The sequence below is a fragment of the Oncorhynchus nerka genome, linkage group LG19 (genome assembly GCF_034236695.1).
Source record: "Oncorhynchus nerka isolate Pitt River linkage group LG19, Oner_Uvic_2.0, whole genome shotgun sequence".
Classification (NCBI taxonomy): Eukaryota; Metazoa; Chordata; class Actinopteri; order Salmoniformes; family Salmonidae; genus Oncorhynchus; species Oncorhynchus nerka.
This window is the reverse complement of record NC_088414.1, coordinates 19,771,961-19,785,938: the sequence shown is the minus strand read 5'-3', so window position 1 is coordinate 19,785,938 and position 13,978 is coordinate 19,771,961. Positions and strand designations below refer to the sequence as shown.

Genomic DNA, 13,978 nt, shown 5'->3' with positions numbered 1-13,978 from the left:
CGTTATCTAGGCTAAGGGTTAGGGTTAGGGGTTAGTGTTAAGGTTAGGGTTAAGTTTAGCAGTTTGGTTAAGGGTTAAGGTCAGGGTTAGGGGAAGGTTTAGCGAAAAGGGTGAAGGTTAGGGTTTGGGGAAGGGTTAGCTGAAAGGGTTAAGGTTAAAGTTACGGTTCAGGGAAGGGTTAGCTAACATGCCAAGTGGTTGCAAAGTAGCTAAAAAGTAGTAAGTAGTTGAAAAGTTACTAATTAGATATAAGGCTAAAGTTGTCCATGATGAGATTCAAACTCACAACCTTTGGCTTGGTAGACATTCACATTATATGCACACCCATCCACCCCGAACAAACCTACTTTTGTTTTTGCCTGCCTTATGTAACCGTCAGTCTTATGTAACCATACCAAACATAACATATCATACTAATTTGAGTGTCCCAGATTTACATTTATTGTGTTACGTCTAGTCTATGAGACCAGGCTGTTGGTTGAGCTGGGTTTGCTTGTTACTGAGAAAGGAATTCACAACTTCAAATAAACTTTATTGAGATTGCAAATCATTTTTATTCAAACAAAGACACAGAAAAGCAGCCTGTACTTTAATTGTACATAAAAAATAGGCACATTTCAAATATGTTTCAGTGTAAACATCAGTCATTAAATTACATCTTTAGTACAAGATTAGTGATTCTTATTGTTTATTGTTGTGGGACATTTTTTTACGGTAGTTGTACAGGTCTGCATAACTTTCATGATATGGGGAGAGTGATAATAGCTGTTATTCATACCCATTTACTCATGAGCACAACATGACTATAACTTGTTTGTGTTGTATGTGGTGTACAAAAGCCAATCCAGTTGTGCATGCTCAAGCCATGCTCAAAATAAAGCCAAAGTGTTGTGGAAAATGCCACTTCTACCTGATGAGGGAGACAGACACCATGTAAACTGTCTGACTGTCAGACATGAAATTATAGCCTACAGTGTCAATAGCCTACAGGTAGGCCTATGTGGCTCAATAATTAATTGAACGGGTTTATGTTTCAACTCGATTTTATTAATTGGGAATTGGAAATTAATGGTTTATTCATAAATCCACGCAGTTGACTTGTGAATCTTTGACTTGATGCAATGAGTCTTATTGGGCCTACATAGCCACTGAGCGGCGCTATAGAACTGGGAAATTACTATTTACGCACTCAGGCTCTTTAAGGCTAGTAGTTTGGACGTCAGACAGTCGGCCCATTGGCAAATCACCAGATGCAATGGTCTCTCCTATATTGTAATCAAAACATTCATATTGATGGTAGCGAAATACCTGGTTATTTTGTAGGTCTGTGGGGCACGGGACATGACACTAAATCCAACATTGAAGTGACCAGTATCACAATAGAAAGGTAGGCTATAGGACAATAACAATGTATTGTCCTTTAGGAAATTATCTTTGCCCATTACAGACATAGCACAGCCTTCAAAACAGACAGAAATAAAGACATCACAAGACATTGGCTACTGACAAGGCATGATTACAATATAACAGATGTTGTGTTTTGATGAATCAACTGTATTGACAAATTCCAGGAACGCGCCAGCTCGACAGAAGCCAGTTCCGCGCGGGCGCGCAACAGGCGTCTCGCAGGAGCAAAGTGCGGTGGCATGCGCTGCTGCCGTGGAAATGGCGTTAGCAAGGACACGGCCGGGGCAACTGCGCCCAAACTGGCAGGTGCAGGAGTAATGGAGATTGTATAGTATTAAATGGGAATGTAAAAGAGATAGCTAAAGCATACTCTTCCAAGGTCTGATCCCATTCACAGATAATTGAAAGTGATATCCCAGGTCAATTGCCTCGAATACATGGATAGATAGGCCGACATGTGGATATACGTTTGACACTGTATTGTTGAAGATTTCTACTTGCAAATATATAGGTTGAACATCTACCCCCCTCTCTCACACGTATGCAGAGAGAAAGAGATAGAGAGAGAGAGAGAGAGTGGATACTGCAGTTGTTGCTTATGGAATACTCCTCTCGGAGGCTATAGCTCACCCTTGTACGACAACTCGAAAGAAAAGTCCAAAATCAAAATGTAGAATCTAACACTGCAATCGAATCAGTTTATTACTCCACCAATATTGGACAATGAAACGAGGCGAGGTAAACATGACACGATAACCCACACCTATAGGTGTTTAGACGCTTCTGAATGAATAAGCATTCAGTATGACATATTTGAATTACTATAAACATACGGTTATTACATGTATATGCTCATTCTGCATAATTATATTGTATTGTTGGCCATTTGTTTGTAGTTTTGGTGGCACCAATTATTTCTTCATTTCCAGCAAACAAACACATCGACATATGGTTTGATTATTTTCATTTGGCCAAAATGTTAACTATTCTCCTCTTAAATGTTCAATGTCTGGTTGAATACCTTCACCACACACTAGTCTACATCGTGTCAGGATCTACACTGTTCAAAGTATTCATCCCCCTGCAGTGCTTTGTCAAGTAATTGTGTAGTTTGTGTAGTGTTCACTAGGTGGCGTTACGTCTGGCATGCCAACGTGAAAATCCTGTTCAACATTATTGCAGACGCACCGCCCCTTTCTGTGCAATAAAGTCGAGTAAGATATCCAAGGCGCCAGGTGAGCAATAGACAGAGCAATTGAGATACTCTTTGTGTCATGTTTACTCCTATTCCCTAGCGCCACAGCCGTTACTTATTAACCATACAATATACAAATAAAGATATGATGTTGTTAAACTCATGGCTCTAGGCGCAGAGAGGGCAATCAAGTTATTTTACATTCTTTAGGATTCAGCTTGGTCGAAATAATCAGTCAATAGGCTACTCAGCAGTCCCATAAAACACAAGCACACAAGATTCGCTCTGTCGCGGTCTCGTGTCCAGGAAGGAATTCCAGGTATGATATCTTAAAAGAGTTTGAGAGGATCTTAATAGCATTTCTCCACTTTTTGATCATAGTCTAAACGCCTCTATCTCCAATTGCTGAAGTGGACAAAGTGTGGCAACACAGATTTGGTTGGAGCAATTACCTCACCTTGTAATTTGTCCATATAGTTTCACATAATATAGTTTACATAATCTAAAGAAACTGACACATGGAAACGTATGAAGACTGCATTTCAATATTTTATTGAAACTTTCAAGAACACATTGTTGATGTTGTAAACTACACAAAAATCGAATACAACATAACCCAATGACAACTTTAGAAACACAAAATAAACCTTCATATTTCAATAAGATTCTGCACTTTTACTATCAGGCGGCAATGTTTTAAACAGAAAATTATTTTGACACACGTTTCTTTTCTTTTGAGAGAAAATTATTCATAATTTTTTCAAGCAGTTGGTGCAGTGTGCTCTTTTTGAATTCGTCTGAACAGTAGCACTTAACACACCCAGACAACAGGTATAGGTAAAATGGCACATGAGTGTGTCCGCTAAAATAACTAGCTCTGTGGATATTTGGGGTACAGGTAAATCCATATTCAGGGGATATAAAATGCAGATGGCAAAACAAGGATAATATCCCACAAACTATCTTTACACGTGTATATCAACAATAAATTAACGACAGATCCCCAAAAACAAACTACTCTGTTCTATTTACACGCAATATCAATATGAAATAATTACATAAATATTTGTATATATCACTATTTACATTTATAATCAATATCACCTTTTCAATGTTATTTCAGATTTCCTTTGCCAGTTGAATACTTATGCTGGATTCGGCATGCGATTTTAGGACAGTCTCAACCACTCGCACATGAAGTGTATAACCTCGGTTCTGTTTTGGCCTACTTCAAACAAGTGCCAGTGTATGTATTTCCATGATCCTGTGTTTATAAATTGACATACAGAAAAATTCGTTCGTAAAATCAATAACCGACGGCCAATTTATTGAATCCTTAGCAAAAGGGGAGGGAAGGGGTTTAATCTTTTTTTTCAGATTGGTTTTAAGATCAGCCTGAATCATGTTTTTATCCTTACTCGTCTCATTTCAATTTGGTGAAAATTACCCCCCCCCAAAAAAAACAGTCGTAAAAGAGACATGTATTTTTTTGTAGGGCATGCAAAGTGTCACCTACCCTATGAGCATAATGATAGGCTTCAAATGGATATGCAGTAATACCTCAAACACAACAGTCTATAATATAAAAGGAAATGAATTCAAATAATTATAACCAATTCAGAGTGCATATTAAATCAAACAAATGTTGTTAACTCAGTAACCCGACATAAAATAAACTTATAGGACACAGCAGCAACTTATCAAAGATCTGTGAGTATCATCCATGCCAACCTTTCAGTTTCAATACTTGTATGGTATTCAAATAACAGGACAAATTCAAAAGTGTTGTTTAATTTAACAAAAAAGAAATATAGCATACATTAGATGTGTAGGCTATATAACCAAAGTGCATTTCAAAATCTAAACTGTTCAATAGGTCCGTTTTCTAAACCCAGACCCGCTAGAAGGGTGTCGTCATACTCGTCCTTGTCATCCTTATCATCGTTATTATCACAACAACAACAAAAACAACAACATTAAAATCTAAGGGGACACGCTTTGTGTTCTGTCCTGTTTTTGATCGAGTCCGCTGACCAAGCGCTGAATGCTCTGCAAGTCGTTAGTGGAATCTTTCCCAGAGCAAGTTTTTGGGGACAGGGAGACCGAGCCGGACGATATGGTGGACGACCGGCTGGTGACCTCCGAGGTGGAGTCCTGGGTGGCCGAGACTGGGCTCATGGCCATGCCGTCCCCTTTCAGATCGGTGGCGCTGCTTGCCATGGAGGGGATGGCGGTGGTGAGCAGAGTGCTATCCGGAACGCTCATAGGGATGGAGTAAGGGCTGTACCTGAGGCGAGGGCGCACTGCGTTCAGGAAAGGGTGTCGGTGAACAGAGGAGGAGGCTGCGGAAGAGGCTGCCGCTGCCGCTGCCATGTACGTGTAAGGGTAAGGGAACAGGCTCCCAAATGGAGACATGGCCAGGCCCTGTGGAGAGAGAAGAGGAAGTTTAACTTTAGCCTGCATAATTTAATTCAACAGACGCTAGCTTTGACGCACCATAATAACACAACCAAACTGGAAATATAGGCTACACTTTAATTTGTCGCAATGTACTTGACCTCTGTTTCTGTATATCTTGAATGGAGGTCATGTAGCGAGTGAGTGTGAATAATGAATCCAGACACGTGAGAGACCATGAGAAATGTTATGTACTGTAGGCTTACAGACTACTTTCACTTTTCTCATAAAGCGATTTACACGATTATGCTTTTCTGTGGCCATGAGTATTATGGTTTAGGCCAATAATGAGAGTGTGGTGTAGGGCCTAAGCCTATTACCAATACATGTATAGAATTAAGCCTTAAAATAAGCACAATATAAAGTTCTATGCTCCCGTAAAACGATGAAATCCTTCCGAGAATCAAATTGTCAAAACATTTAGTTGTAGTGTTATGCGATATCTTAGACCCACCACCATGTGATATCGTGTTTTCTGCAGCTTTGCAAATAGTTAATTAATTGTTCATGCAAATACAAATGATTTATAGCCTGTTGGCATATGATGCTGCCCATTAAGTACAGAACATAACAATTTAGAAGGAATCGTTTCTGCAACAGGTTTTTTGAAAGTAGGCTTAGATGGTAAAACAGTAAATCTGTGTATTTCAGATAAGTTGTTTTCCCTCCCCGAACCAGTGAAGTATTTGAAACATTTGTCATGTTCCTCTAAAACACAGGTTTAATGACTGAGTTCATATAAACTCTATAGCCTAAAACTATTGTTGCAACGCTTAGGTGGTCTCTTCCTAAATCCCAACATATGCTTTAAACAATTGAGACAGATAATATCCACACCTTCCAGGTAAAATCCAAGTCAACTTGATTCCATATAAAACACATTTGGTTATTATTTATAACACAATTGTCTACAATATGCTCACACTTGTTGTGTCATTTAACGCCACAAGGAAAAAAGCTATTAAAACGAAATGGAAATTAGCCTATACTTTTTTCGTTACATTTACACATAAACTAATGGAGACAAGAACATATATGCTGACATATATAGTCCAGTAGGCTGTATTAGTCCAAATGTAACGAAAAACGCCAGCACATTGGCATTACTGTAGGTACTGCTGGTGGTAATTAAACAGGTTTTACCTGTGATGCCAAGACATGTTGCTGCAGATGAAAAGGCAGTCCATGAGCTCCCGTCAGGCTTTGCGAGGGTGACGCCATACTGGCCGTGTCCATGGTGCTAACCCCTCCGGAGGACACCGCTGCCAGTAAGGGGCCCATGCCCGCGGCCATATTCGAGAACGCGCCTCCCATGTTAAACTGACTGGGGTGCAAAAGAAAGGGATGCGCGCCGCCTAAGTGATTGAAAAACTGCTGTCCCGCCAAACCCGGTGGAAATCCAAAATGATGCATGTGACTCTGGCTTAAGTGCGGACTGCTGTCAGTTTGAATAGTCAAAGGCATGTAGCTCTCCTTGCTTATAGACCTGCACTCGTCCACTTTGGGCTGGTCCCCGTTTGGACTCTTGATGTCTTCTCCGGACCGAGTGGTGCTGGAAATAACGGTGATGGGGCTCTGTCGTGAGTCCGCCTGGCTTTTCTCAGTCCTCCGGGCGTTTTCCCGAGACCGGCCGGTAGAATCATTGGCACCGAATTGATGGCCTTTAGTCGGGCTCGCCTCAAGATCCTTCACATCCTCCGTGGTGGTTGAGATCTTACTGTCCAGCCCATCTTTTAGGTTGCCATCTTTGCTCTCATCGTCGCTGTCTTCGTCACTCTCGCAAAAGTCTATCAGAAATGAGTCAAACGTTAGTGATAAATGAGGAAGGATTATTAATTAATTCAGTTAATCAGGATTAATTTCGTTTTGAGTTTTATTCTTCAGATAGGCTTATACAATTATCATAGGCTAGGCTATAGCCTACGTAATGAGGGATGGAACTCATATGGTGATGACATTTTTCATGACTTTCGATGGTATAGGCCTATGAAGTGGAAATATTAATTTACAACGAGATATATAAACAGTATATGTCTTAATTAGCCTATATCACATATTAACAAATAGGCCTAGTTTTTAATACATGCTCTTTTGGATGACATTAGCCTAATGTGCGTTCTGCCTACACTTTCTGGCTAATCGTGCTAAGGAGGCCTAATATTACGGGGCCTAATACTAATTCCATAATGTATTGGGCTACATTGAAATCCAGAGGCTACTTCTTTTTTGATAAACCCTCAGTTTATTGATCACGTCCTCCAAATTGTCCTCGTTTTAACCGCCGTAATGGTGTGTTTTCACAATTCTGACGATTTTTTGTCGTTCAGATAACAGCCATACGTTCGTGACTATGCATAGGCCTACATCTCGAAAGTTTGTTTTATGTTTCACTTTATACTTTATCCAGTAAGCTATATCATTTTGGCAGATATATTATTCACTTGATTGCTAAATGCTTAGCACGAACACGAGAGCCATCCTGTAAATGTCAAATACAAGAATTAGCCTACATACACGTTATATAGTTTATAGGTTATTGTTGGCGCAAGACAACATTCAATCATTTGTAGTGCAAACTAAATTCAAAATGTAGCCTACTTACGGGAAAATATTTTTCAGCCCACTTTTTTTTTACAAGCATAGGCTACTATGCTATGTGGGTCTGTGAGCTGTAAGATGCGGAAAGTAGCTCTGGGCTCAATTACCTTTCAGGTTGGGAGGCCCCGCCGTAGACACCGCGGGAGACGAGGCCTGGCCGAAACACTTGAATGAGGCCTGCTCGCCAGAGGAGTCGTCAGACGTCCCGTTCTCTTTTTTCTGATGCTCCTCGTATGAGCGAATTGACTGCAGGGCCAGCTGTTTCCTACATTAGGCACAAAAGTTATTGGTCATCACAACTATTCGTGTCAACAACTAGCCAATCATTTATCCAAGGTAAAAAAAAAACATGGATTTCCATGTAGGCTAGCATATATGCGTAGATGGCAAATTTTGGGGGCAGATTATGAAGATGCATTTTATCATTCAAGATATATATGTCTGTTCGAAGAAATCAAACTATATTAAAACCCACTGCAGACAACTAATAACCCACAGACCAAACCTTGTTCTTGTTTACTGTTGTCAACATAGTTCAAGAAAAGTTTTTGAAGAGTTAACTATCAATAACGCTAAACTATTTCTAGAGAAGTTTCGAAATTGCATTTTGCTCTTGTGATCTCTTCACTCTGAGAACCATAACAATGTAAATACAACATAATAAGCTATGTCTAGTATAAATGTAGGTTGAAGGGATTGTCATATAATTATTCATTTTTTTGCAACTGTCGTGTAGGTCTTGTAAGTCGTGTAGGACGATCGTTTTTTGGAATTCACTAACATCACAGTCAGACTCCGTGTCCATAAAATCTGACTACAGGAGTCGTTACATTTCTGCAGTGCAGTAAGGGAATAGTTACTCCTACTCCTTACCTTTTCTCTCGTCTTCCATTGCCAGTGTCACGGAATCCTTTGGCAAAAGGATTATGGTCAATTTTCAATTGTGTAATCTGAAATAAATGAAAATCAAAGTTGTTTCGTGGAAGTAAATTGAGTGATATTTATCCTCGTTTCTTTATTCAACATTTTTCATAAGCCTATGTCTTCACAGCCTATGTTAACCCTTAAGTCCCAGGAAGTGGAATATATATATATATAATTGAGCCATCACCTGAATGATTGGAAATGATTTTATAATTGATTCACAAACTAGTTCTCTCTCTCTCTGGGCAGGTCATCCGCTCTCACCCCTAACGCTCAGACCCCCCCACCCACCCCCATCCCACCATTGCAGATATTTTATATCCATGTGCAATGCATAGTACGTTATGTCAACTCTCGCAGAGCTATCACATTATTTTCCCCCACTCACTTCCTTTCGCCTTCTGCCCCTCCCATGTGCACATTTTGGCAGGATTTACAATATTCTTCAACCCATGCGGCTGCCAAACATTTACTGCATTTTTGCTTGACCCAAGTGGGCAGAGGTAAGATTTAGCTAACATTTCTCTCTTATATCAAAGAGCCACCATAAGATATGATTTTGATTCGCCGTGTGCCACGTGGAATTAAATGTTACCACCAGCCAAGCCGGTTATAAACAAAATGCTCATTTTCTCTAACTGCACATTCTGTTCCCCCTCTCTTTCTCTCTCACACTTTCACTCCCTCCTTCCTTGCTTCTTTACTCTCTCTTTCTCACACGCACACACACATAAACACACACAATTAAGATAAACTGTATAACATATATCCCTGAGAATTCTGACCCATTCTAGCCTGGTTTGCTTAGTATGAAACACGGCATGAGATGACGTTTACATGTATCGAACACGAGAGCTTTTAGGCCTAACACTCAAACAAAACAATATGACATTTGACATATTTTAAGATGGCAAATGGCGCAGTGCTATTGGCTATATACAGTATTTGACAAAAAAAGGAAGGCAAAATTCACTATCCAACTATTTAAAGTATTTCATGAAAATGAACGAATAAAGTGTAATTCTCCCTACCTTGTCATTTTGATAGGCCGTTACTGCAATGAAATCCGTTTCAGGAAAAACGTAAGTCCTGAACGTGCTATAGGGGAGTTTGAGAATGTCGTTGGCTCTCACGATGTGAAATCTGGGCTGATATTTGTGCATGGAGTTCAGGATGGTCTGGAACAGTAAAGAATTCTAGATTAAAAAAAGATAAGCACACACTGATTTCTGCCTTCTGATGAAGATAAGTCATTTCATGTAGTGCTCAATCGTAGTTCAGGCTTACTTGGTCAAATGGAATGTATTAGAACATTCTCCTGAATTTATTTCACCATCAGTGCATTTATCCCCCCACAAAAAAAATATTAAAATAAAATAATAATATAATCAGTATAATTACCACATAGCTTGACATGATATACAAGTTATGAAAATATGAACATGAAAATATGAAGACCTCATGTTGGACACAAACCTATTCAATCGAAATTGAAGGCCTGTATATTTTGGTGAAGCCTTCGCAGCCCTCCGCCACAGAGAAGCAACGGCAATGGGGTTATAATTATTAGACTAATAATAATACGTCTGATAATATCCTACGAATAACAAACATTACAACAATGCATGCCAGAAATGTTTAGAAGCATGCGAATAAGAAAAAAACATACATTAGATGAACTTACAAATCCATGCTTGTCGGAGATGTTATTCGTTAGCTTGAGTTTGTGAAAATTGACGACTTTTGACATCCACTGCTCGCCAGTAGCCGGACTGTCCGGGTGAATGTACATCCTCTTTGGCATTTCGGGGTCGGCCTTCCCTGCCACCATCCAACGCGAGTTGTGAAATTTATACCTGCAGTCATCGGCTGCAACTATATCCATCAACAGAATGTACTTTGCTTTCTTGTCCAAGCCAGTGCATCTCACTTTGAACGGAGGGAACATTCGCCTGTGAAATGGAATGAGAAAATCACTTAAAAACAGTGAACTAGCCTACTTGACTGAATAATGATAGCCTACACTCACACGAAACAGACATATTTGCATTGCTATTATACTATTTAGGATAATGACAATGTTACGTACTGCAAATACTAAATTATTACAAATATTTGGCTACATTTATTTGTAGGCCTATAGCATACGTATATGCGTCAGCCATAACATTGAATGCATGCCGAAATGAATCAATCAAACAGGGGCTTGTGCGAGGATACGAAACACTCCGTAGGCCTTCTAACACCCATGCCATACAAATATCTGCCGCCTATAAATAATACAACATCGCATAACATGTACAGCATGCATTGTGCCATACTAATCCTTTGTTGTGTTAATAACATTTGTTATTACACTTTTTATCATAATATATATAGGCCTACATGTTTCAGTTTACATCTTCAAACTACATATTTTTTGGTTGTTGTAGTAGCGTAGGCCTACATTTTAGAATCGCTCACAGTTTGTTTTCGTAATCACAACGAATCATAAGATTGTCCAAGTTCAAATGTGACAGTCTTATGTGTTGTATATTTTATAGTTTGGGTTGGGCTTCATTTTATCTCGTGGTGAGATTACATTCCCATGCAATGTGACCATACAGATTCTGTCGATAGGACAGTTAGACTATGGTCATATTCAGCTGATTTACACAAATATAACCATGAGAAATGAACCAGTTTGAAATGAAAATGTTGGCCACGAAGGAGGTCCAGTTCCAAGCACACAGCAATACATTTATTCCATCGAGAGGAATGTCATCGTATTGATGATCAAAATGATCTTCATAATAACAAAAGGCAGACTAATGTATTTCAGCTACAGAACATAAATATGTAATATTAGAACACATAAAAGTGTACCTTACCTTCCGGATTTCGTGATAACCATTTCAGTGCCTCGCTTGTGGAAAGTTTCCCAAAGTTCCTTCGCTTCCAGGTGAACTTTCGGGTCGTCTTCGACCTCTTCTTCAGGCTCCAGAGTCTTCAGAGGCCTCAGATGGGCTGCGGCTGCCTGGTGCCCAAGCGATGAGAAGTGGAGGCCGGACTCGGCGGCACCCATCAGCTGGTCCATGATAGGCTTTCCCAGGGCGCCCGGGAGAGAGAGGGAGCCGAGAGAGCCATTATGAGGTAGCGCCAGGGCCGGAAAAAAGGGAGGCTGGTGACCCAACATTGCACTCATGGCAAATTCCGGACCCCGGTGAGGTAAAAACGGATGGTATGCCATACTCGTTCCTTGTATGACTGGATCTCTCATCAGGAAGCTCATCCAAGTCCAGGCAGGTACCAAATATATGGATTTATTAAGTTTAATACTATAGTCAGTCTATGTAGCCTTCTTGACGAGCAAAACTTGTTTGAAAGTCTTGAGAAATCCACCGTCACAACTACAGAAATAAGCATCCACTTATTTTCGGCTGGGTGGTGTGAATGTTCTTTAGTGTCCTTCGCTGAGTTCCAACAGAGTGTCTGCAATGAGAAATGAAAAAACGCACTCCATTAATCTTCAGTTGTGATGAGATAAAGATTTTCTTCCGAGAACACTTTTCTATGCGTTGTCTTGCGAACAATCTTCGAATTGAAGCAACGAGGGTGAGTCACTGCGTTTTAATTGACTGTTGCGTTATTTTCTTGATGTTGTTTACAATATCGACATCCTTTTTAAAACGAATTCGCTCTCATTGTCTTTAGTCCTGCTGCAAAAGCGATGTGTTGAAATATTTCGATAGCGCGGAACAATTCCTCTGTCTTTACTTGTTCCAGACATGCAGCCTCACACGCACGCACACTATTTCTGCCTCTCTCTTTCACGCACACACACATTTCAGTAAAAACGTATGCGGAGAAAGGAGTCCGTTGACGGCAGAGAGGTGGTAAGGTCCCAGCACGAAGATATTACTAGCGCTTCTGTGCCCCATAGGCTTGACACTATATGGATTTGTTGCATGTTACGAGAAGCTGGGCTCTGTTGATTGGCTCTTTGACGCTTTCGGACCAATTGTGTGGCTTCGTAGGCGTGGTTTTAACAGGTCGGGTGGAGGGGACAGACTTCAGTCTTATAAAAAGGTGTTTGGAACTCAAACGCTGCCGTGAAACACCACTGCCCCAGTCAATGTTGTGTGAATATGTCAACGTCGTCAGAACTAGTGCGATAGGTCGGTCTGTGGAACACTGCGAAGGAAAAGTAGCCCGAGTCTCAGTTGCTTTGTCCATAAGAAATTACTGTCTCGTGTGCAGAGCGGCAGGGCTGGCCCGTCATCAAAACATTGACTACATTTTACTGTGAAATCGTGGAAGCTTTATTGTATAGGCTATATGGAATGAAGAAATATACACAATGTATCGTCACTGTCATTGATTTGATCATTTTGAATTGATTAGATGATCAGAAATCGTCAGTTGTTCTCCGTTGTAGTGATCTGGGCTACATACAACACCGGAAAGGAATGTTTGAACAACATGCAAGCTACCATTATCAGCACCATATTTGTGAAAAATAATAGTGCATTTGAACCGGTTGTCACGCTACGACCCGGGGATCAGTTAACCTATAGCCGACAATGTTAATATTATGACAGTAAGCTTTATTATTGCATATAATCTTTTTTGTTGCTTTAATCCGTCTCATTGACCATCTTTAGTAACAATTCATAATCTATGTAGCCCAAGGTGATGCGTTTGATAGCCAATTTGGACCCGACTTTAACTTAACTCTCCGAATTACAATATTAATTTGACCTTGAATGTGAAGAGACGACAGGGTGATTCGGTGTGCTGAATGCATGGCGCCTGCAGTGTGTGGTTATGTCTGTGGATAATATTGCCTCGCGCACTATAGAGCAGGTTAACATGAATAAACCGACATTAAAACTCTCCTTCTCTCTCTCTCTCTCTCTCTCTCTCTCTCTCTCTCTATCAAACACCCCTCCTCTCTCCTTTTCTCCCTGTCCCCATGAGATAATAGCCTATGCATGCTGCTCATTGTGATATCGCCACGCAATCATGCCATATGCTTTCATAGAGATCCAGAGGGCTGTCGAATGTCCCTGCTCACGGAATTACAGCAGGCCTACACATTTTATATCTGGTAGGCCAAGTTCCTAATGGTGCATCAATCGGTAAGGGACAGTAACATATTTACATTTATCATAAACATTTGCCTAATTTACATGTTGGAATTTATGAACTGCTAGGCCTATCGCAGCTATAGCTAACCTCCTTTAACTTGATATAACGTGTAGTCTAATAAAATACAATTTCGAAAATACAACCCACTAAAACATTGGTGGTGGTAATTTCGCATCACATATCGGATCACATTCAACGCAAGTCTAGACAGCGCCACATTAAAAAAAATGGAACCTTTATTTAACTAGGCAAGTCAAATTCGTATTT

General features: G+C 40.2%; 1 protein-coding gene across 4 annotated transcripts; it reads right to left on the bottom strand.

Moving 5' to 3' along the window:
* Positions 1-3,133: 3,133 nt before the first annotated feature.
* Positions 3,134-12,650, bottom strand: LOC115101165 (T-box transcription factor TBX3-like). Of its 4 annotated transcripts, none has more exons than XM_029620437.2 (7): positions 11,452-12,650; positions 10,251-10,533; positions 9,613-9,777; positions 8,531-8,607; positions 7,765-7,922; positions 6,203-6,846; positions 3,134-5,026 (listed from the first exon to the last, which is right to left on the bottom strand). In XM_029620437.2, exons 1-7 carry the CDS (start codon positions 11,850-11,852, stop codon positions 4,586-4,588), a joined length of 2,169 nt encoding a protein of 722 aa, XP_029476297.1. In that variant the 5' UTR covers positions 11,853-12,650; the 3' UTR covers positions 3,134-4,585. The 4 variants fall into 4 exon arrangements, with proteins under 4 accessions (XP_029476297.1, XP_029476299.1, XP_029476300.1 ...); XM_029620439.2 differs by having other exon boundaries at positions 9,613-9,759; positions 11,452-12,645; XM_029620440.2 differs by having other exon boundaries at positions 9,613-9,759; positions 10,266-10,533; positions 11,452-12,548.
* Between the last annotated feature and the right edge of the window lie 1,328 nt (positions 12,651-13,978).

What these genes read in the sequence shown, in the direction of transcription:
- LOC115101165 (XM_029620437.2), bottom strand. Translation starts at nt 11,852, where the DNA reads ATGAGCTTCCTGATGAGAGATCCAGTCATACAAGGAACGAGTATGGCA. An exon ending in GTTATCACGAAATCCGGAAG is followed by an intron (nt 10,534 to 11,451) that starts GTAAGGTACACT and finishes TCCATTTCACAG; the next exon opens with GCGAATGTTCCCTCCGTTCA. An exon ending in GGGGCCTCCCAACCTGAAAG is followed by an intron (nt 6,847 to 7,764) that starts GTAATTGAGCCC and finishes CATTTCTGATAG; the next exon opens with ACTTTTGCGAGAGTGACGAA.